Genomic DNA, 24,965 nt, shown 5'->3' on the forward strand with positions numbered 1-24,965 from the left:
CCAAAACTCATAACATCTGGCATAAAAGCAATCAAGCTTTTCACAAAAAAGGACTTCATCTCTACGGTCAAACATGGTGGTGGTAGTGAGATAATCTGGTCACTTCAGGAGCAAGAGGACTTGCTGTAACCGCGGGACCAATAAACTCCCAAAGGAAAATATCCGGTATTGATTGGGCACCGCAGATACAAACAGTCCTGGGTCTCGTGAGAGAAAAGCCTAGCTGAATTTTTTAAAAGCTTAAAAAAGCTAAACAAAGTGTAGATTTCAGAGCCACCTAGCCAATGAATGGATTTTAACCCAATTTGGATGCTTTGCTATGACCCTAAACAACCCACTCATGTTTACCAACCTTTCAAAGTGGCTGAATTAAAATTATTCTGCAATGAAGAGTGTAAAGAAATTCCTCCACAGCACTGTAGAAGCATCATTGTTAGTTATTGAAAATGTGAGCTCACAATAGGGAACCCCCAGTTGTTTGGATTGGGAAGCAAGTTCATAATGGCTTAGTTTTACCCTAAGTAAAGGAAATCATTTGACTTTTTTCATGATAATCAAAAACAAGGGGAAAGATAATTGTTTGAGGCACTCCAGATATGTGAAGATGAATCAACACCAACATGAAACATAATGGCATTTTATGCATAGTTTACAACTTTAGGTTTATCAACAAATTAATCCTTTTTCCTAACAAAGCACCTGTAAATGCATCAAAACAACTAAAAATGAGACACGTGTTATACACTGCAGGGGTTAGACACAGCTTTTAAACTCTGATGTAATGCTGTAGTCATTACAAAATTCATATTTATAAGTGACATCTCCCTAAAATAAATTAAAGCCTAGTTAAATACAAACTAAGAGTCTGGTAAGCAAATGCAAACCTTATGTCACCCAGTGTCATCATGCAGCTCAATGAAGATTGGCGAATGCTATGTGGAGGATGGGAGGTTTCACATTCAACATCTGAGAATAAATTACAGGGATTGAGCACAAAAGAAGAAAAAAAAACTGAAACCCCAGGAATGTTTTTGCATGTTGACATTATGTAAAGCACATAATAAAACTTGATGAATACTTTCACCCTGGTGTGACATCATCCTTAGGGCAAAGTCTCACCATTATCACTTTTTTTCCCCCCTGTGTGTCTTTCCCGTCTCTTATCCAGTTCAAGATCTAAACCGTTGAACGTGCTCCACTTGATAGCTCCGCAAACACTTTGCTGCTGCTCACTAAAATATGCAAACTCAACTCCAGAAACAGCAGCAAAAGCTTTATTTAAACACTCTACAAACCTTTCAATCTTTACTGGTTGTCTAGCACGCAAACAAAAAACTTTGTTTATTTGTATAAATATTGCTATGTTACATGATTTCCTCTTTGATTAGTTCAACGGTGAGATGATGAGCTGGGTGGGAGCACCAAGTTTACTTCTCAGTGAAAAGGGAAGAAATTCCTGGCAAAGAATCCGACGCCTTTGTTTGCTTGCCTGCTGTGTGATAAAAACCATGGTTATGACCTTGGTGACACTTCAAAACGCAAATACAAAGCGTGGGGTGTGAGGTTCCGACTGGTGGGTGTTGATCACGCTCAAACAATGAGGCTGCATCTGGCAAAAGCAGTAAGTGAGACTTCAGCTGATGATTGCAGATAAATGATATGAACCTAATGAGGTTCCTTAGGCCTGATCTTGGACTAGTGTTAAGATGATTTTATACAAGAGTTTTAGTCATGGCTATGACCACTTCAGGAGCAAGAAGACTCGCTGTAATTGAGGGACCCATAAACTCCTGAAGGAAAATGTCTGGTATCAGTTGGGCACCGCTGATTCAAGTAATCTGAGAAAATAAGTCTACAGCTAAGACTACAGTTACACTTAATGGGCTTTGTTTTTTTACTTTTTTTGGAATTAATGGGCTAATTTAAACGCTGGAGATAGGCACCAGCAACCCCCGCGACCCCATGATGGATTAAGCGGTTTGGAAAATGGATGGATGGATGGGCTAATTTAAGATTTCAAACTTCACTTAGACTTGAGCTCTAGAGACTCCAGACTTGACTAGAGGTTTTGGACTCACATCTCATAAACAAGCCTTCTTCTTGTGATCAGGTGTGAAAGTAAGCTGTTAAGTTTAGATAATTTGACTTTTTATCATAACATTACCTATGGATTCTTTGTAATATTCCTTCTATATATATATTTTTTTACAAGTTTTCTTTGAAAATAAAACAGAAAACAAAAGACAACCTGGCTGACGGGGGATCCTGGAAGGAGGGCCAGAAACAAAAGGCAAAAAAAAAAAGTTCAAGAGTTCAGGAGGGAGACCAGGAGGTCATCCCAAGTAGATAGAGAGCGACACAGGAGGTTGGCAGTGAAGGCGCCATTGGAGCCTTGAAGGCCACCCGTGAGTGAGATCTGGAGGTCATTGGTAAAGGATGTCCGGAAGCTGTTGTCAATAATGGAGGTCCAACGGTTGGTTGCGCAACGGCTTTGAGGCCAGGGGCAGCAAAGGAGGTCCAGAGGCTGGAGGTGATGTAACCTGGAAGGCCGGCAACGGTGGTAATGGCATAGTTGGTGAAATGCACAGAGACCTCAAAGGGTAGTGGCAAAAGAGGTCTGGGGGTTGGTGGCAGAGATTAAGCTGGGGTCGACCAAGCGATGGGGAAAACGCCATGAGGAGGCCGGCCGGTTGGCGAGGATGACCCCTTGGCAAGGAGAACCCAAAGAGGAGCTCAGACGCCTGGCAAACAATGGACTGGAGCTCGGCAGACAGGTCTACAGGATCTGTGAACCCATGGCAAAGCTCGGGAGATGCACCTTTAACCCTCGTCAGAGACCAAAGCAACGTGAGATGGTTCATGTTTGAACCCCTCAGAGAACGGGAATAAGACCTGGAGGGGAACAGAGGAACGCTGAACAGCAGGAAAGGGTTGTGATGATGAGGATGGTTGCTGAACAGGTTGTGTAGGCGGGAAAGATGACGATGATCATAAAGACGTAGATCATGACGTTTTATGATGCCGAAAGGGAGTGATGGCAATCTTCTAAAGCACTATTGATTAAACATACATCAGATTATATTTTATTCAGTCTTTTTATGTTTAATTTTAAGAAATCCTTATTGTGAGTGCACTACATTGAACTCCAGTCAATTTCCCATTCTTGTATTACCAGGTGACCAGAGGAACCTTTGCAGCATTTCAAACACGTGACATCGTCTCACACATTTTATGACAAGCACACCCTAAAGAACACTCCGTTATCCTTGCTTTATTTATTTTTGAGATGCAAAATGCTTAAACAAACAAACAACAACTCATGGGACTTCAAGTCACATGCTCTGTCTCTGGTATGAGGCAGATATGAGAAAACATACTTTGAGAGATTACATAGTACGAAGGACATTGAGTTTTTAGATATGTAACCGCTAAAGAACGTATTTTGAAGCAGAAAGCCAATGTCGCCCATGTGCCTATTTTGCAGAGGCTAAACTGGTTTCAGTTTAACCTGCTGTTATAATAATCTAATAGTCTGAAATCTTGCGCAAGAGACCTAACCTGGTGTTTAAGGTCTGCCTGATCCAGACCCTGTTCTATTACTGCAGGGTCCAGGTGTGTTAGACATTATGTTTAATGCCCATAAGCTTTATGAAAAAACATCAATGTTCAGATTACATTGATCATGATGAAGGCAAATGGGAATCTTTAGGATAACACTAAGAAAAAGGATATTGTTAACTAAATGATGTGTGCTGAATTCATAAGTCGACAGCTAAACACATCTTACTTGAAACAATCCTGTTACAAAACTTCTCAAAAAGTACTAAACTAGTTAAACTAAATAAGCAACACATTATAGAAATAAATGGAGAAAATCAGAAATATAATTAATTGTAATATTGTTTTATATTAGCTTTTTTTAACTTAAATGTGGGATTTTTTTTCTTTTCTTTTTTTTTTTTTTTTTTACATTCAATATCATTTATTTACTATTTTGAACTGTTCAAATATGGCTCCAGAGCATTGAAAGACACCTGGTTTGACAACATCTAATGGAAATCAGGATGATGGACAGAAATTACTAACCAAGAAGACTCACTGATTTCTTCATCAAGGCGTCAAAATATATTGCATCTGCTGAATTCCTCCCATTTGCTCTTTGATTTGAAGTCCTCAATGTCTTCCAGACATCAGAAACAATATTTAATTTTAATTAATATTTCATATAAATGAAATGACAATAAATTAACTTAAAGTTATTTAAAGAAACAAAGGCGAGAAATAAACCATTTCCTTAAATACTTAAGTATAAATGCAGGGATGACGTCTTGAGAAAAAACAAGGGAATTTTTAGCATTTACCTAGAGACATGGCTAAATTTTACCATAAAATTTAGCTCAAGCTGGCAACTTTTCAAAAATGTGTAACATAATTTCAAAATGCCACCTTAAGGGTTGATGAAATAGGATACTGAAATATGAAAACACTGACCAAATGCAAAAAAGACCACTGGGTGTGAGAGGGGAATGTCGGGACAGAGCAGGCATCTTACCCTTATTTACCCAACACTCACATCTGAATTCCTGTTCAGTGGTTGACCGTTTGCCACCTGGCAGAGAGGACAAGTTTCCTGCGTCACCTTCTGGCTGGATGTCGGTGTGAAACTCATGTACAAAAGCATGTGCCACATTCAGCAAATCCACTCTAAATGCTTCTTCGGTTATATCAGGGATTTCTACGTTTACCTTTCTCTGCCTCTCAATCTCTCTGGTTCACTCACGGTCATTTAACGACCCACAACATCGCGCACACACACACAAACACACCATTAGGACAAATGTTTCCAGAGTCAAATAGGATCACCGTCAACCAGTATGCTTTCTAATGGCATGGCAGGGGACTAATAGTCTTTTTTTTGGGAACATTAACACCTTTGGTAAAAACCAGCTGCTACCTTCAGAACTTGTTTTCTGGTATTTACAACTTTCCCTGTCTCAGGGTGGGGTTGTTTCCGGGCATTCCCTTTAACATGTGAGAAATTAAATGTTTACTTTCATTCATGCTAAGTGAACGTACAGTAAAAATAAAATAAAGCAACAACAATTATTTTATTGTTTGTGATCTGGCAATATTAAAACTTCATATTACTGGTCAAAGGCAAGCCTATCTCTTGAAACAGTATTCTGTTGCTATCCAAATTTAGAGTCATTTAGTTTCATTGAGCTTGAAACCTTTTCCCGTGCCATATATTGGATATTTATTGGTATGACAAAATCGCTGTAGGCAACATTTTGCAAAGAACTGCTTGGAGCTAATAGTTGGAGTACCATCCATTCAGGCTCTCTGTGTCCCTAAAATATTTGCTGACACTTTTTGGGATGTACTATTGAAAATGTTAGAGGGTCGAGAAGTGCTGAGGTAGTGAAGTCTTTAAAAAACTCCTTGGTTTGGCAACACAGCAGAGATCGGCCAGAAGCAACGTTTGCAATAAAAATGTGTTGTTGAGATGGAAATTATTGATTTTATTTTATTTTTTCTTGGTAGCTGGACTTTTCTTTTTATGCAGAACATGAGGACATGTGGCAAGGTGATTCAGCTACTGGATCTAGGTGAGCTGGAGTACATACACAGTTGAAGGTTGCAGGACAATAGCTTTCTAGACATCTAGACGCACGACATCTTAGAATTAGACAACCATAAAATCTGCTACATTTGAATTAGTTCAACCTCAAATACTCTACTCGACATGGAGTGTGTATTTTAAACACAAAGTATATAATTTGTAAAAATTTACTCAATTTGAGAAAACCCAACAAACAGTTATTATTTTTTTTCCAAAAACAAGGCTAAAATCCTGTCTCATCTCATTGTCAGATACCCAATATTTTTAATAGTCTTAAATAATCTATATTAAAAAAAATCCGTAGACTGTAACAGCAAACAACTCAAACAATGCACTGAAGATACTTTTTTATGACAAGCACCCCTTTCAAAGAGTATGGAGCTCAAGTTCTGACTGTAAAACACATTTTGTAAAATTCAGGTTGTTAATACGTCACAAGGTCAATGAATCAATGTGTGATGGCTGGTTGAGAAGCAGTTGTGTAGTGGTGTCCAGGGATTTGGCCGCAAACATGCCGCGTATATTTAAGCCTCTGACATTACACATTTTGCTAAATATGCTTCCTTTTCAACAGCTGCTTCCTTCTCTGGCCTTCAATCCAAGATTTTTGGAATCAACCAAACACCCCTTATTCATTCCTGCAAGTAGCTCGTCCACATCAGCTATAGGTTTTTGCTGCTTTCTTTGCTCTGCAACAGTTTGTAAAGTGTAACCTGTAATCGATTGCAATGTTGCCAACAAGACTAGGTTTTGCAACGCTCGCTGCGTCAGAAAGAATGCAGTGAATGCCATGCGTTTTTTATTTTGGCACCGAAGCAAATATCCACAAATTAAACCGGTGAGAAATTAAGTGATTTATTGCACTGAAACCAAAACTTGTCTCAGATGCCCTGAGGCTGCACTAAGATCTTCACTTCACAATTCTTCTCCGAAGTTTTGGAAGCCTATTCCAACAGAAACCCACCTCTGCAGCTCCAAAAATAAACATTTCATGAAGTAGTGACTGCGTTTGAATCGTTGATTTTAGGATGTCGAGTTCGACTGCTTTCCCAGTGATTTAAAGACCTAAAGGTGTCCCGTTTGCAAGTGTGTATCACTCATTTGAGACTGATGAAACCACAAACCTGACAGTGTGTATTTGTCAAAACTTTTGCACAGACTGTTTGACTCCGAATAGCACAGACTGCTTTGACTGACCCAGAGGGTCTGCCGTTTGTCCTTTCAAAGCCGTTAATCGGCGCCTGTAAATGTAAAAATTACACCTCTAGTTTGAAATGCTTGCACCCTGCAGTTAAATGCATGGTTGGGGGCTGGCGGTACTGCTGAGGACAACACCTGGAATCCGTCAGCTGCACGAATGAGCAATGATGAAAAACAAATGTCAGCAACCCCCCCTCCCCCCTTCCTCTATCCCTCCTGTAAACCCTGCAGCACCAGGCTGTGTTTTACTTGGCTAGGATGAACTAATGGCTACTGCCAGACCCACTGCCAAGCAATGTGACTCTTGACCTAAATTGTAAGGGTCAGGGAAGTTCACGAGGCCTTGAAAGTACAGGTTCAACTATTTATGTCAATATTTCAAGCAGTGATGAATTAACATGTAAACTTTCAAGATAAGAATCCTTGAAAGTCACCAGTATCAAGGCTTACCTTGATACTGGTGACCTGCCACACATCATAAGTGTGGCAGGTCACCAGTATCAAGGTAAGCCAAGGTTTTAAGATTTTAAGTAATGTATTTATGGTCACTTGTTTTGTTTTGTTTTCTCAAAAGTGAAGCAACAACTTCCTAAATCACAAACTGTGTGTTAAAGGATCTGTAATTAGTCCGGTACAAATTGGTCTAGGTTAATCAGTACACTTATCGTGCATTTTAGGCTTATTTCAGTCTACGGTGCTTCTGCTGCTAAAACAAAAATGTGTGGAAAAACGCTGTCTTTTCTGTTTTTAAAAGTAGAATAAAAGGTTAAAAAATCTCAATTGGCACTTCTGAGACTCTTGGTTAATTGTAAAACAAACTAAAACAGCAACAACAACAGAAATGCAACATGAACTTGGAGGCTTCAAATCAGATACCAACTGTGCCGAAACTGATTTTACCAGCACTTGTGGCACCCCCTATGTTATTCCACCCTGAGCATAAGGTATATCACATTTTGACGGTTGATTTCCTACATTTGTATATTCCTGCCCCCCCCCCCCCACACACACACACACACACACACCACCACCACCACCTCACCTGTTGCTGCGCACTACATGTTTGACTGATATAAAGCTACTGATTCAGTTTCCTTTCCTTTATATAACACCATCTTCCACAGATATCGTCTCAAAGCCCTTTACTAAACATTGAGTTCAATCCAATCACACAAAAAGCTTCACAGTATAAACAGTATAAACGTTGATCCACAATTGCTGCTTACAATTGTTTCATCATAAGACATTTCCTCAATAGCCTAGAATTTGATTTTATTCAAAACTCCCAATTGCCACTGAGCACTATTTAACCACGTAAATAATAAGAAGAAATAAATTATAAAGATGATGATGATGATGACCATCCTTTTCTGGTAGGGCTGTAAGTTGGTCAAAGTGACTGCGCTGGCAAATCACCTGCCAGAAAACAGACGGCACGATCTGCGCGTTTTGGAGCAGGGCTCATATTTCCACACAGCTTTTTCAAAGAATCAGTAAACCCTTTACTTAATCTTAGATCATTATTACAATCTCTAAATGCCTGCATAAAAACCGTTTGCCGCCGAGGCAATGAGCGCACGTTTTTTTTTTTTCCTCCTTTCTTCGCACAGCTCAATGAATGGACACGCACAAGCAGAAGAAAGCCGCGACCTACCCTGGAGATGGTTAACGGTGTGCTAAAGTCCCGTCCTCCCACCAGACGAAAGCCCCACGGAGAGGGTCCCTTCAGTGTCACGGTATAGGACATGTTGGATATCTAGATTTGTTTTATATATATTTTTTGCAACTCAAATGACAGGACGAAGAAATGGGAAAGTCCGGTAAAGAGAAGCGAGCGTGAAGTAGTCAGAGTCCTCTTCCCAGCTGCTAGGCAACGCCGTCCCAGCTATTAAAACTTCCCTGCGCTGCTGCTGCTGATTCAAGTTTAAGTAAAGAAGCCGCCTGTGACGTCGGTAAACGCCCGCCTTCACCCTGTCTGAGCGCATGAGAGGGGGAGGAGATCTCCAGGGCTCTGATCCCCCAGTGGTTAAACTATAGGCGGATAAAAAACGTCCCCCCCCCCCCCCCCCCCCCCCCCCCCCCTCTGTAAGCCTTGATTAGAACAATCAATTAAAACTATACGCTGTATGGCAAGCCGTTTTAACATAAATTCGGTTTCGTCTGACTATCCGTAATTACATTCCAGATATCTTAAAATGCATTTTGACTAGACAAAACTACATTTTGACTATCCGGAATGGTAATTTAAGATATCTTTATTTACATTCTGACTAGGAAGAATAATAATTCAAGATATCTTCAATTACATTTTGACTAGTCAAAATCCCTTTCAAGATATCTCAAATTACGTCACCGGATTCGTCATTGAAAGCGTCACACATCCGTAGACGTAATTTAAGATATCTCGAACGTAATTATGACTAGTCAGAATTACAATTTAAGATATCTGAAATAAGACATTGCGTGTAAGCCCCTTATTGGCTGTAAGCTGCCTGAACATTCAATGGCGCTGGCGGTTTTCGACAAAATTGTAAGAAAATGCCACAATATAGAAAGAGCTTTTTAAGTATGGGATATGCAGAGAGGGCGAAAATAGTATACTTGAAGAATGCTTAAGAAATTTGCAAAGCATTTCGGATTTACTTGCTGCCGACGCACACAATGCACTGAAAAACGGCTAGCTGAAAGCGCTACTGTCGACTCATGTCCAAGCTGGAAATAAGGAATATTCCTCAGCCCGGACCAGTTCTGTTAATAACCAGATGCAGTTTTTATACTGTGGTAAAGCATCTGCCTCTTGGGAATTATGGTAAAGCCAGCTAGCTCTTGATTTTCACATGCGAGACGGCACAAAGCATTACAGCACCCTCCTTTAGCTTCTCTGAAAACAAAAGCGCACGCCTCCGGTTCCTGTGTGATGACATATGGCAAGCCGTTTCGTAATTCAAGATATCAGTAACGTCATTTTGACTAGTCAGAATGTCAATTTAAGATATCTTAAATGGAAAAGCGGAATAATTCAAGATATCTCTAATTCATTTAGAGATATCTTAAAAGGAATTTTGACTAGTCAAAATTACAATTCAAGATATCTTAAAAGGAATTTTGACTAGTCAAAATTACAATTCAAGATATCTTAAATTTATTTTTTACTAGTCAAAACTGCATTTCGCCTATCCAAAAATACATTTAAGATATCTTGAATTATGGTGGCATTTGAGATATCTTTAATTAGAATTATGACTAGTCAAAACTCAATTTAAGATATCTTGAATTGTAATTTTGACTAGTCGTAATTTAATTGTAGATATCTGAAATGGGTATTTCAGATAGTCAGTAATTCATTCGAGATATCTTGAATTGACGTCTCCATACAACTCAATGGAAAATCTGATGTCATTTCGACTAGTCAGAATGTAATTAGAGATATCTCGAATAGGTATTTTGACTAGTCAAAATACAATTAGAGATATCTTAAATTGCTAAAACGTCTAGTCATAAAACAATTTGAGATATCTCGAACGTAAGGGCGGTAAAACCGAATTTATGTTAAAACGGCTTGCCATATACGCTGTAAATAGACAATAACTTTTGTTTTTCATCCATAATTTACGAGAAATTCTGTTTTTGGTCAGCTAGGTTTACCACAATTATTTTCCTCTGCTACAGTAAGTGCAAGGAATAATGACAAAGAGACGGTTCTGGATATTTTGTGTTATTATGATGATTTTCTTAATGAAAGTGTTTGGCCACCATGTCTGTTACATTTGCTGAAAAAAAAGGGGAAAACTTGCAAACACCATCCAAAATTATTAATTACCTGAATGATACCGTCAGGTTGTTGGGTAAACAGACTGAATTTACTGCATTTAGCACTTTTCTAGTCATACTGACTGCTCTAAGTGCTTTAAACTAGAGCCATATTAACCCAGTCGCACACACAAATGCTTTGCCCAGGAGCACATGTAACGGGGAAGCTGAAATAAAAACCAACAACCATCCGATTGCAAGACGACTATACCCACTGAGCCTCGAAAATTTGGGGATTTCATCAGCTGTAAGACATAATCATAATCTGAAATATTGAATATTTCACTCAGTATATAATATATTGATAGCGTGCCCCTCTTAATTGACCATCTTGAAAAAATTCTCTTTTTGATAATATTTTTTTTATCAAAGATGCAATTGTCTTTGGTGCGTTTCGTTGTGGATGGATGGATGGATGGATGGATGGATGGATGGATGGATGGATGGATGGATGGATGGATGGATGGATGGATGGATGGATACCTAATCAAAAATGTATGGGCAAAGGTGTGTGTTAACAAGGCAACCAACAAACCAGGATCAGTTTACCCTGGCACACACTGTGTGGGTGGTAAGATGCACATATAATTGCTGTAGACAGATTCAACAGCAATATCGGTTCAACAATAAATTCTCAGGAGGTTCTGGGAGGTAAAAGGCTTATTGTTAGATCCAGACTCTCAAACAAGAAGATAAGGGAAAGAAGCAGAGGCAGAGACATTCATAAGTAGGCATACGGGGATAAGAATCAGATGTTAATAACAGCAGTAGTCCCAATTCGTTGTTTTTCCAGAAACCATTATAAGCTGCTTATTTGGCAAAGGGTCATCTGTGGTTGGCAGAGAGCTGAGTTACTGTTGGTGCGGCTGTTACACTAAGTGACCACCGACCGTCAATTCAAGGTTATAACCAAACGTTTTCTCACAGTTGTTTTTCAATGAAAGGTTTTTAAGGTCAGTAATGTAAGAATGTACTATTAGGAGACAGATGTGTGAAGAGAGTTGGAAAAAAATTAAAACATGTTTTTTTTTTTTTTCATTATTATTCTTATTTATTTATTTTTTAGTCAGACAGTGATAGAAAAAAAAGGTAATCCGTCTCCTCAAGAGGGCTATGTGAATATCAGGTTTCGGCCAATATATGTACTGTACAAAGAAGCTACAAACTGTAGATCAGGTCAGAGGTTCCCAAAGTTTGGGACGGGGGCCAACAACTGTTGGGTCTCAGGATCCTCTTCAGAAATTAAACAAAATGACAGCATTAATAGTGCTAGAGCATATTCATGCCCTAAGTCAGGGGTTTCTCCCCTGAAATAAGGTGCACCACTTTCTCAAAAAATATCTTAAATATAAGTATTAGTTACATCTGCATCTTGATTTCAGAGTTGAACCTGTTCCCAGTGTACGTCAGACTCTTGTCATCTCTCAAAGTGTTGTTGTTGAAAGGAGGGCGTCTGGTTTCTGCAACCTCAACGTCTCGCCTTTGCTTTTTGCAGATGATGTGGATTCTGGTCGCATCTTCAAACCACGACTTTCAGCATACACTGAAGTGGTTCGTATCCGAGTGTGATGAGGCTGCTATGACAGGAAGCTCCTGAAATGAGCTTCCGTACCAACGTGTCCCAATTCAGCCTGAAAGATACTGAGTGCAGGCCGTGAGGACATTGGAGTAGAGATGCCTCTCCTCCACAACCAAAGGAGTCTTTTGAGGTGGCCTTGGCATTTGATTAGGTGTCTCATTTTTAAAGTTTTTTGTGCACATCCTATTGGGTTTAGACCCTGGCATACACCCATGAACAAACCAAGGCGACTAGATATCCCTTCTAGCCAGGGAATGCTTTGGGATTCCCCAGAGTGAACTAGAGAGTGTTGCTGGGTTTACTAAACCTAATCTGCCCCCTCATTATGTTAAAGGAGATACAGTATTGGACTAAGTGTTGTATAAATAAAACGATTTTTCATGGTGACTTGAAAAGTGTCCTTTTTGATACCATATGGTGTTGTTGTCTAGATGTTCATGAAATAATAACTGTAAGTAAAACATAATAACTGTGTTTACATGCAAAACCCCAGCTTAGGCTGCTGAAATGTGATTTACATGATTATTACCATGTACTGAAGGGAATAAGATTATAAAACTAGTCCTCTATTAATTTACAATTTTTTTAATCCCTTTCTTCTACTACTGGACGTTTAGCAACTCTCATCATCAATATAATATATTACAGGTTTTGTTGTTGTTCCCTTTTTGTATTTTTCCGAGGTGAAAAACACACTCGGTTGCAAAATATAGATTCATGAAGTTAAAAATTTTCATTCTGTTGTGGATTTTCTGAAATGACTATAGAGTCAAACTTTACAAAAAGGTAATAAACATCCACTTCAATGCATTTTTAAGCTGCTCTTTTGCGCAAATATATTTAGTAACCATCGTTTATCCTCGGTCAGACTGGAAACAACATAGGGCAACTCTTGCATAAAAAACTGGCTGTTTTCAACCAAATATGATTAAAATTTTTAGTATGATGTCTATTTTTGATAGAAAAATAGATGTTGGAAAAAGAAAGAAGATGTTTCTGATAAAATGATGAGGATATGAGCGGTGTTGTGTACTCTTCTTGACCAGATTACGGGTTTCTGACAATGACCTAAGTCAAACTCATTCTGCAAAAATAGAACGTGTTCAAAGGTAAACAGCCAAAATAAAGTTGGAGGCTATGCCAGGGTAAAAATCAACGGATAGGGCTGACTTGAACAATTGTAATATTTTTGGTTTCTGCAGCAGCTTTAAATTTATAACAGGTAGTTTTTTTCTGGGTATTCTGGGTTTTGGGTGTTAAGAATGGGAAGTTCATTGTAGCCGTACAACAACCTACCACAGTCTTTATTGTAGATAACGATAGACTTTCTCTGTTGCTAAAAAAACTAAATAAAGAAAAGAAAAAGCAGATGCTGGCTTCCTAAATCTATTCAACAGCCGATGCCGGTTTGGTTTTTTAGTTAATGTCCCTGTGGAATAATGTGTGTCTAAATAGTTTTGCTTGAAGAATAAGGTAGCTGTATTGACTTTTTTATCTGCACGTTTTATCCACATCGTGACTCTATTAATGTCCTTGAAGTTTACCCACTTTTATGCTCCGGATTAACACAAATCTTTAAAGGGGAATGATTCAGTCATCCCTGTATCTGATTAAAGTGCATATCAAACCCTCTTCGTCCACGGGGATATCACCTCTACAGTGCTAGTGTTGGTCTGGCAGGTGATTGTTTTTTTTTTTTTTGGTTTGTTGTCTTAGACATTGCTGGGGTCAACTTCTACTAGCCACACAAATAATGCTGAAGCTGAGAGCCACAGTTCATGTCTTCATTAAAAGCTCTCTCTAGTGAACATTATTTAACAATGATAAAGACTTATATTGTGTCTTTCTTAGATCTACAGTGAGTTTCTGGGCATGCTTACAGAGTATTTCTTTATTAGATGAGTGCTGTCAAAAAACAACTTTTTTTATGCTGGCATGTCAAAGCTTTTACTAGCGGGAAGTCCTTGGCAAGCTAAAGGACAACATTCTGGCGCTGTGTTGCATTATTGATCCTAGTTTGATTTCAGAAAACACTAAATACTTTTAATTTTTCTTTCATTTAGTCCACAGACCAGTTTTGTCATGACATTTATGTCATCATTTTGTGTACGTAAACTTCTGACAGGATCTGTTCGGAGTTTCTTGGTCATTCTTTGTGGAATTGAAGGTGTCCAACAGACTATGGGCAATTCTCTGAAGAAACAAAAAATATAGAGATATAATATAGAGATATAATACAGAGAGAAAATTGAGAAAATATGCTAACCTTTAAGTCTTCATAAGATAATCTGGTGTTTGCACTGAAACCTAAATCCAGCAAATTACTCCCCGACCAGGGTCTTAAGTTTAAAGCCATAAGGCATGACTAGCAGAGAGCAAAGACAAAGATGTCGTGCTGGAACTTGGACGTCTCACCGGCAGAGAAGACCTCTCCCATGTTGTTAGTGGATATTCTAGTATCCTCACAGCCTGCTTGATTCCTTCATTTCCCCAGCCAATTACAGAGTGAGTCAGTGGGTCTGAGTCGATTTTTTTTTTTTTTTTTTTTTTTTTACATTTTCTCCCTAATGCAGAGGGAATGATCTCATGGACATTCCACGATGTGTCTATTAGAAAACAGCACACGTGTGGAGTCCTGTCTTGAGACCTGAGTCAGTTTCAGTCAGACACTGAGCCACGACAGCATCTGTAAAGTTAAGAGGGAGGTCTTCCATTTGAGCTGGGCATCAACCTCAGGTGCATCAGGGATGTATCACTGTCAACTTTTCAAATTTGCAGTCGACTGCATTGGTGAAAATCACTCAGGTCAAGTAGAATTAAAGCAGTATAAATATTTGTATTAATCAGATATATATGCCGACGTTTATCTATAGTCAAGGTGTAGACTATATGTAGTTTTGTACTACAGGAAAAAAGAGTAGTAGTCTGATTTAGGCAGGTTACTGCAGTCAAGGTTATCACTTGCTGCTCTGTCAAAACACAGGAAAAAAGAAAAAAAAATCAATCAAACAGGCCAGAGGGACTAGAATTTACTCCAGCTGTTTGAAGCATAGGGTAATACAAATCCTCCCCCCAACTGTTGCTGTACACTGCAGGCTAGCTAGCTGAAATAAATGTTCTACACTTTTACCTGCCTCACAAACCCCCCAAATATGTCCATTTGTATCTATTTCTGCTAACGAAAAACACAGTCCTGGTGTGAAAACTGAAGACACAGCCCACGACTAAATGATATTATACATTTATGATCAGTATTGTTGTGGAAATACTATTTTATCATGTCCACATCATTTTGACCATCAAAAGAAAAACACAAAAACAATCTTAATCTTCAAATTAAACAAAATAGGCAAGCGTCCATCCTGATATAGTTTACATTGTCCGTTTTGAGCCTGAAAGAACATTGTACTGGGTCCTATCAGCAGATTGCTGTGCCATTTGCTGGCGGTACCACTGAACTTTCAGAAAGCGAGATGTCGACAGTTGATGCAGCTACAGCAAGAGACCGTCCTGCAATGCCCCTCAGTAAAGTGACAGCTCAGCATGATTTATGACAACCCAATCTACAAGGTTAGGGTTAATTATCCTCCTTCTTTTTGCACCTCCACTTGGCGTTGCTCGGTTTGGTAAATATACACTAAAGATGTTTGTTTATTAACAAATAGAGCAAAAACAAAGTGTGAAACACAGAAATAAAATATAACAAGCCAACAGGGCACCGTAATTTCATTTTGTGTGTTACTGATATAGAAATTTGTAAATTCATAGTTTCTGACTGGGGTCATTTAATGTGATGTCACCCCACCCTTTATAGTAATTCAATTTAATTCAATTAAATTTTATTTATATAGCGTCAATTCATGAAACATGTTATCTCAAGGCACTTTACAAAGTCAAATTATATCAGATTATACAGATTAGGTCAGATTATAAAGATAGGTCAAAGATTTTCCTATATAAGGGATAGTAATAACTGCTTCAACTCTTAGGAGGCTTTTGCAAGCCTCAGGAGTGTGTTTGTGGGAACTTTTGGCTATAATACCAGAAGCATATTTGTGAGGTCAGACACTGATGTTGGAGGACAAGGTCTGGCTCACACTCCACACTCTTATTCATTCCAAAGGTGTTATGTCGGGTTGAAGTCTGAACTCTGCGCCAGTCAAGTTCTTCCACACCAAACCATCTACAGCTTTTTACAGTGATTTATACACTGGCACAAAATTACGTAACAAGAATAGGCCATCCCCATACTGTTCCCAAAACTTGAGAGCATGAAATTGCCCACCCATAGTTTTGTGTACTGAAGCAAAAACAGCTCACTAGAACTAAGATCAACTCCTTAAAAATAGCCCCACACCATAAGCCCTTATGTACCAAACTTTATTCTTAACACCTATTAGCAGCAACACATTTTTCTGTGATTAAAACAACCTGAATTTGAATTTTAAATGAAACAGATAAATGTGCATAAACCAACACAACAGAAATGCCATTTTACACAAGATAAATGTAATAAAATTTTTATACATAAAATTACAAATAAAGGCTCACTAATAAAGTTCATTTATTGAACAGTAAAGATTAAAGTCAATCCTTCAATGAGCTAGCAAGGCCAACCAACACTAGATGGTCGCACACTATCTGGCAGAACATAAACGTAACGTGTGGATTTCCAGTATTTTGATTGGACGATCCGAGCTTGGTGCTGTAGGATTTGTGCCCCACAGCTGTCTACTGAGATCGCATAAGGCATGTGCATTGTGACTTCATATGTTCACTATTTAAACAAACTTTGGTGGGTCCGCCCCAATACCAAAGCACTTCAAGAGGATTTAGCCTACTGAGCTTGTCAGTATTCTGGCAGACTTAGATATATAGACACAAACTTTTCTAACAGAATTTTATTAGTAAGGTAATCTGTCTTTTTTTACAATATTACTCTATAAAGAACAATCCTGTCCCACTGATTATTGTGAACATAGCGCTCCACAGCGACATCTGGTGGGGCCTGGCCCCACTGGCCACAAATGATGAGACGTCACAACTCTTGACACAGCCCAGACGGACAAGTGATGTTTTCCTGCCAACTTCTGAACCCAGACTCATTGACAGACGGGGAGTAATAATCAGTCACCCAAGAGAACATGTCTCCACTGCTCTCCCATCCAGTGGCGGCGTGCCTTACATCACTGCATCCGAGGCTCTGCCTTGCACTTGGTAATGTAAGGCTTGGATCCAGCTACTGGGCCATGGAATCCCATTCCATGAAGCTCTATACACGCTGTTCTTGAGCTAATCTGATGGTCACATGAAGTTTGGAGCTCCGTGGCTATTTACACTACGGAGAGCTGTTGGCCACCCTACACTATGCTTCTCAGCAGCTGCTGACCCCGCTCTGTTATTTTACATGGTGCTGTCATTTCCATTTGTTTCATTTTGTGATGATGTCATTAATAGGTGTCTGTGTAATATTTGGCACTGAGGAAATTCAATGAATAAGCTTCTTTTTTTTTACAGGCAAAATCCTATCAGTGCCATTGCGGAATTCAATGAGCTGCTGAGAGTGACCATTTCTTTCAGAAACATCTGGAGAAGCAGTCTGCATGCAGCCTAGATGGTTAATTATTTTACGCCATTGTGCTATGGAAGTTATTGAAACACCTGAATTCTCCTGCCTATTTTCCTTTATTGCCTCATCCCATTTTCTGTGCCACACCTGCTCCACATTCAGAAAATTACCTTCGCCTGCTCATTGCATCAGTAATCACGCCATTCCTTCGGTATACAACGGGACTTGCACTTTTCAGCCATCCTCAGAGGCTCCTGTTAATCCGTCGCTGTCATCTTCTTCTCGCTGGCCTGCTGCTTCAACTGCTCCCTGCTGGCTGTGGTCCCTTTTCTTTAGTAAATATCTTTCATTATAATTCTGTCTGTCTGTTGCTTGAGCTCGAGTCCAACTCAGAAACGCAACATGACAGACAGTGGTGCAATCAGTCATCACGGTGCCGTCATGGTTTAAGCAAAAAGCCTGCAGGAGTATAATAAAAGGAGAGAGGGGAAAAAAAACAGTGTGTACGCACAGTTTTTACAGACCTGTAAACAAAGCCAATAGTTGCGTCACCAAAAGATTCTCCTCAGACTGTATTTACAGACTGCTCATCTGCCTGCGACCTCTGGCTTCATCAAAGGCTGACTAACCAAAGCCTTAGAGGACAGTTGTCTGTGTGGAAGATTTATTCAGAGGATCAAAAAACTTCTTCAAAAGCCCGTTTGCAGTAAATCTAAGTGAAAAAGACTCTAATGTTTCTGTTCTCTTTTCCCCTGACAATCTTAACTTGGCATACCTTCAGAACAAACTAAGGGGTCCTTTAAATGCGCGGCAAATCTGTATAGTCTGGTTTTCCCTCCGTGTTACGTAGACTTGAAGAATGCGAGCGGATGCAGGTAGGACAAAGTTTTGTAATCATGAGCTGTCTGCCTCTGTCTGGGTTTTTTTTTTTTTTTTTTTTCCTTGTTGGAGAGAATTATGTCATCTCTTCTGTTGCACAAATCCTGGCATCACACCAGCCTCAAAGGTTTGTATTTTAAATATTATGGTCTGTTGGACTGTAATATATAAGACAAACAAAATTCTAACAACCTTATTAATTGTTTTGATGTTTTTGTGTATCTAAGGGCCATTCCTGCTGCCACACTGGCAAGTAGCTGAATCGTAATGCTTGTTTTACTTTTTGATTATTGTTCATTCTTAAAATAAATTCCTAATTTGGTAAAAAATAAATAAAAATACATTTAGTACTCTTTATGAACCTTACTTTTTCATGCATTTGGTTACCTTTGTCAGTCTACTATACTACTTTGTAATTACCTTTGTAATATGCATATCTTTTTTGTGTTACCAGTCACTTATGGAGATGCTGTAGAAGGGTCCCAGTTGAATCAATTCTCCTTAAATAACATACTGTAGCTGTTTAAGTGGGTAATACCCCTGCCTGATCGTTAGCGAGGGGATATTTTGTGCCTATTATTGGCCTCATTCTTCATTTAAGTTGTGCAAGTCGTCCTAACCCAAATATGTTTGATTTGTATATGTACTTCAACCTATTGCGTTGAAGTGTGGGGTCACACTTACAAAACAAACATTCAACCATTGATTATTATGCAAAAGAAAGCAATACGAGTAACGAATAACAAACATTTTAGAGATCACACCCACTGTTTCTTCCTTGATTTAAGAGTTCTCAAATTTGTAGATCTGATCAATTTCAGAACTGCTGAAATCCTTTATAAAGCAAGAAATAACTTACTTCCTGCGCACATACAACAAGTGTTTTCTGATAGATATGGAAGGTATAATTTAAGAGGAAAATAAAATTTTCAAAACTAAGTATGTTCGAACAACAAAAATAAGTTTTAGTTTATAAATTAGCGAAGTGAAGCTCTGGAACAGCTTGCCTGAAAACATTAGACAATGTAAAAGCATCCAGCAATTCAACAAAGAATATAAGAAAAGTATTTTTGATGAATACAAAAAAGAGTAATGTATAAAAAGTTGGTATACTGTTTGTTTTACTGTAAATATTTGTCCTTTACCTCCATGACACATGTAACTGAGGGGTAGGGCTTGATAAGCTTATGCTTCATCCTACTCCTTTTTGAAACATGATGTATGTTTATGAAGTATTAAATGTAAACATTGTTAAATCATATCATGTTCCAAAATAAACAACAACCAGGTTACTTATCAGTACTATCCTGACCCGTGTTTGTCTGTTAAGTGTTGGTTAGTTGGTATTTCCCCTTTTGTGTCGACATTGGTCTGATCAACTGCTATTTAAGTTTCCCACATGACTTGTTTGTGAAACCAGTTTTGCTTGGGTTGCCACCTGAATTGAAGGAATTTGGTTTGAGGCCCAACTTATCATTTTGAATATTTATTTTGAAAGATATACACATATTTTAAACTGAAAACCCCTTGGATCTTTTGCTTGTTTCTGCAGTCCCTGATATGTAAGTTCTGTAAATAATATAGTAGTACAAATAGTGAGAATCACAAATATGGTTTTGTTTTGAAAAAAAATTGTAAAAAATAAAAAATAATAATCTGCTGCTCAATTACACTTCAGCTGAAATTATTTAGAGCAATTATAGTTCACAATTTCAGTTGAATTTAGGTTTTTCTCATTTTTGGTTGGTTTAAGACTCAGTGCTTTTCTCATAAACCCATGCTTCCAACAGGATGCAGCTGTTTTCAAGTTAAAAATATGTCTACTGTGCACACTCTGCCCGCTGCCAAACACAAGGCAGTCAGGCTGTGCTTCTGACCAACTGTCAAGCAAACCTAAATAAATTACTTTCTTTTACTGACACAAATGTTTCTTCACTGGAAATGATTGCAAAAGTTGTTCTAAGTTGTGTTTGAAGGGATCTGCAAACACAAAGTAGTGCATAGAAGAAATCTGATACATATGTGTTTAGTTTTAGTAATTATAATACATCTGCATTTGTGTTCATTCCACCTTTGAAGACAATTTTGGGTTATGTTTCTATGCGTCTACAGACTGTTTTTTTTCCCAGTGTTTTGCAAAGTTGTTTAAGTTCAGACATATTGCGTGATAAGCAGCTTTTAAGCATATTTTGTTTTGCCAATTTAAAATTTTTGCCAAAAATTCTCAATTTGCTTTCTCTATATTTCGACTGTGCCATTCTAACGTATGATTGTGCTTTTATTTGAACCAGGGGTGTTCAAACTTGTCATCGTGTGGGCCAATATTCTTCCGTCAAAAGTAACTGAGGGCCAAACAATATATTGCCTGTGTGCAAGATTTTAATTAAGCAAATTATTCAGATTTTCTGTTGGAAATGTCATGAATCAGAGCAGAGGACCCAGAATTCAGCCAGACCAGCAGAGGTTCGGTAAAATAATATTTATTAACAAAATCCAAAAACCAAAAAGGGCAGAGAAACAAACAGTCCAGTTGGGCGGGAACAGACAGAAACAGGGTGGCTCAGATCTCTGGGGAACAAGTGGTCAAAAATCCAAAAGCAAACCAATAAACAAATTTGCAGGAGGAGACTCACCTATACTCAAACAGACGACCTGGCCCTGATGTACAAACCTAAAACAGAAAATAAAGCTAAGACTAAAACTGATGACAAAACAGGATAAACTAACAGTAAACAAGAACCTAGAGAAGACAAAACTCAAAGCAACCAGAGAACCTAAGGAAGGAGGGCAAAATACCTTAAACATAAACCAGAACGTGACAGGAAAGGGATTGACAAAGGTTGAAAATCCTTGTAGATCTGAAACTTGAAAAAGGGTTTTGCACATTTGCCTTGTAGAAAAATGGTCATCCGGTTTGAAAAGAGTTTTGGGCCTCGATTGAAAAATATATATATTTTTTTTTATAATTATCATCAATAACCTTATTTCTGATAATGGACAACATCATCAGCAATCCTTGGAATGGATTTGGGTCGCTCTTTCTGTGAAAACATTTGCTCCATTTGTGTTCATGATCACTGTCCTGTCTGAATGTGAAACCCCGCCCAAGTATAAAGTCTTTTGTCTTTTTCATCCATCTTCTCTGACCAACAAGAATGGCGTGTTCCAGGTAATCTGCAGTGTTAGTTTCCTAGTTTCCTGCAGGCCAAAAAAGGAAACTTTGGGTCTCATCTGACCAGGACACCTTCTTCCAAATGTTTATTGTATTCCCTGCATTACTTGTGGAAAAATCAAGTTTTGAGATGTGCAACACAATCTTTCAGGTGGAAAGGTGAATTAGCACTGCAGCTATTTTACCAACAATAAATTTTCAGTAACCAAAGTTGAAAAGCTGTAGGAAATCTTGCAGACAATTGTTTTGATTAGTAACAGCTTTATTCCGATAACAAGACAACCACCACCCACACACACACACACACACTCACAGCCTTTCCCTCCTAGTTTGATGCGCGCATAGAAGTATTACATCCCCTGCATTGAAAATCCTTAATCCTTTGTAATGACATGGGCTGGAAACAATGTTGCCATGTGTAATGTTGAGCCTAAAGCAGCATCTGGGGAAACAAATAATAGAAGCGAAATCATAAAGTTTAATTCATGTGGTTGCAATATTCAGAAATGGAAAACAGACAAATACACAATTTGAGCTCTCTGAAACTCCAAAGTTAAAACAAAGACATTCACATTTAAAACCTAGAGCGAGTTTATATCATTGTTGCTATTTAATTGGGGGGCATCTGAATTTACGAGAAACTTTATTTGAAGTACATGATTTTTTGCTTTACAAATAAATTCTTAGCCATCAAAATGATGAATGGCATTTGGCATGTTGTGTAGATATGCGAAACTGTACCAAAAAGTCACCCTGACATAACAATAAAAGTACATTTACAGATATGAAGAATCTTTCACATTAAACCAAAGTTAATAAAGCACTCACGGAGTCATTCAAAGAGTTTTAAAATTGCCATGCTGAACATTCAGTATAGAAAAACATGCACTATGGAGTTATCTTGTGTTGCAAATGGTTTGTGGCTTAGGAGGGCCCATTATGAGCCTAACTACATTTCCTGGGTACACACATGCACACTGACCAGATGCTAGTAATTATTATTTAATGTCCTGGTGCTTCCCAACTGTTGTTAGAGTAACGAACAGATGTTAGTGAGTATTTCAGGGTTTGCAAAGAAGATGCAGTTGAGAAGTTTCATAATTATTTAACGTGAAAGCAATGTGCTGAAGAAAAATTCAAGGGAGGCTAACATAGCAAGTTAAGTGATTTAGTTCTCATTTTCCTATATATTAAATGCAGATTAAATTAAACTGGATAAGGTAGTGTTTTCTTCAGCTCAAACTAGTTTAGTTTAGTTTAGTTTATTTCAAACAGGTATACATATAAAAAAGAGAAAAAAAAATGTATGTGACTATCAAAATGTTTGTGTGTCTCTTGATAAAAAAATACCCTCTTTTCCAGTGCCCATATAATTAAGTTTTAGAATTATCAGTCCACTGAGTATTATTCTTTGTAGCACAATTTGCTGACCAAAGTTTTATCTGCAAGTATCATTATTATCAAATTATCAAATAATGCAGTGGTGCCCCTCCTCACAGCTTTGGTTTGAACTGCTGGTCAGCCAGCAGAAAGAAGGCTACACTTTATTTTTCGTTTACAAGAAAGACAAATTCCACTCTGGTAATATACATAGCCCTCCTATTAAAGGGACACTGTTTAAGCACCAAAGTGGGCAAGCTACAAGCAACATCTCTGTTAAGCTGCCAAATGAAAGTTGGCAGCCTGACCAATCAGCTATATCAGCTTTACATGCTTATCTGAAATATTTAGCAAAAAATAAATGTTATAGATAACATTATTGCTGTAATAATCAATATGCCATTCTATAATAAGCCATATAAAATTTCCCGCTTCTCTGTTTTAAATAAAAGAGATCATATTACACATTTTTGCTTTGAATTGTTGCGTAAATAAAGCAGCATAGTGAAACCATGCTGTTTTTACTCGAGGTTATAATACCATGAGAATCTCGTAATTAGAAAGCTGTGTAAACAGACGACAGACATGAAACCATTCTTATAGCCTACAGGTCGTGGTTGCTCTGATTTTTGGATGAGCAATAGCATGAAGCTACTAAAGATGTTTTCCCTATTTAAATTCATTTCATATGAAAGACAACAAAAGTTTGCTTTGTGTTTAGTTTGTTAGAGTCCAGGCTTCCATGCACCGTCCAGCAAACCTTGAAGGAAGACATCTGATACTCTTTGTCTGCTACCTCTATTTAAGCTGTCTCTCTCACTAGGTCTCATTTTATCCAGCACACCTAATTATGCTCACCATGCTGAGTTCATTTTTTTTTTTTCAACCAAATCATCAGACACCCCCTCTCCCACGCCCTTACAAATGAAACGTCTAAATCACCCAGACCCTCCACTTTATATCTAAAGCAGCCAATCAGATCATGTGACCAGGGTGTCAGATCGCTTCTCATGGAGTTCTCTTGCTCTCTTGTAAACAATCAAGGTCCTAAAAAAGGAGAAAACAGACAGATGGGGCTGGAAAAAGTAATTAAACTGGGCATTTTGTAAAGTAAACCAAGGATCAAGAACTCTTTTGAATAGCGTGCTGACCTCAAGGACTTTTCAAGAACGTACACAGAATTGCAGCAAATGCTCCCGAGGGCAGCTGGTATGCATCAAAACGAGGACATTTACTGTTCGGACCCCCAAACATTTCAATTCTACTTTGACAAAAAGGAAAAGTATACAATATTTAATATGCCCAAGTCAAAACAAATCATTCAGACACATGAAAGGGATTACAAAACACCCTGCTCTACATCAGGCCTCCGTCATGTCTTTGTTTAAGTTGTTTGTATTTATGCATTTTGGAGCCTTGAAACCACAACTTTTCTTTTGCAAAATTCACCTCTCAAGCCGCTAACCACAGGACCGCTGTCAGCAAATTTTCTTCTAAAACACACAGAAATTTTTAATTTAGTATCCAAGATCGAAAACATAGTCACGTTCTAAACATGTTGTAACGTTACACTATATATATATATATACACATATATATATATATATATATATATATATATATATATATATATATATATATATATATATATATATATATATATATATATATATATATATATATATACATACACACATACATACATACATACATACATACATACATACATACAGGACTGTCTCAGAAAATTAGA

General features: G+C 38.1%; 1 protein-coding gene across 1 annotated transcript in view; it reads right to left on the minus strand.

The window, feature by feature from the left end:
- LOC118564637 (PDZ and LIM domain protein 4-like) overlaps nucleotides 1-8,717 on the minus strand; it is a 51,285-nt gene extending 42,568 nt beyond the window's left edge. Inside the window, exon 1 of the mRNA XM_036143522.1 lies at nucleotides 8,478-8,717. Within this exon, the coding sequence (XP_035999415.1) occupies nucleotides 8,478-8,570 (93 nt within the window). The 5' untranslated portion in view covers nucleotides 8,571-8,717. The remainder of the gene's footprint in view (nucleotides 1-8,477) is intronic.
- Nucleotides 8,718-24,965: the final 16,248 nt, after the last annotated feature.

The sequence above is a fragment of the Fundulus heteroclitus genome, chromosome 11, assembly GCF_011125445.2.
Source record: "Fundulus heteroclitus isolate FHET01 chromosome 11, MU-UCD_Fhet_4.1, whole genome shotgun sequence".
In the NCBI taxonomy this organism is placed as follows: Eukaryota; Metazoa; Chordata; class Actinopteri; order Cyprinodontiformes; family Fundulidae; genus Fundulus; species Fundulus heteroclitus.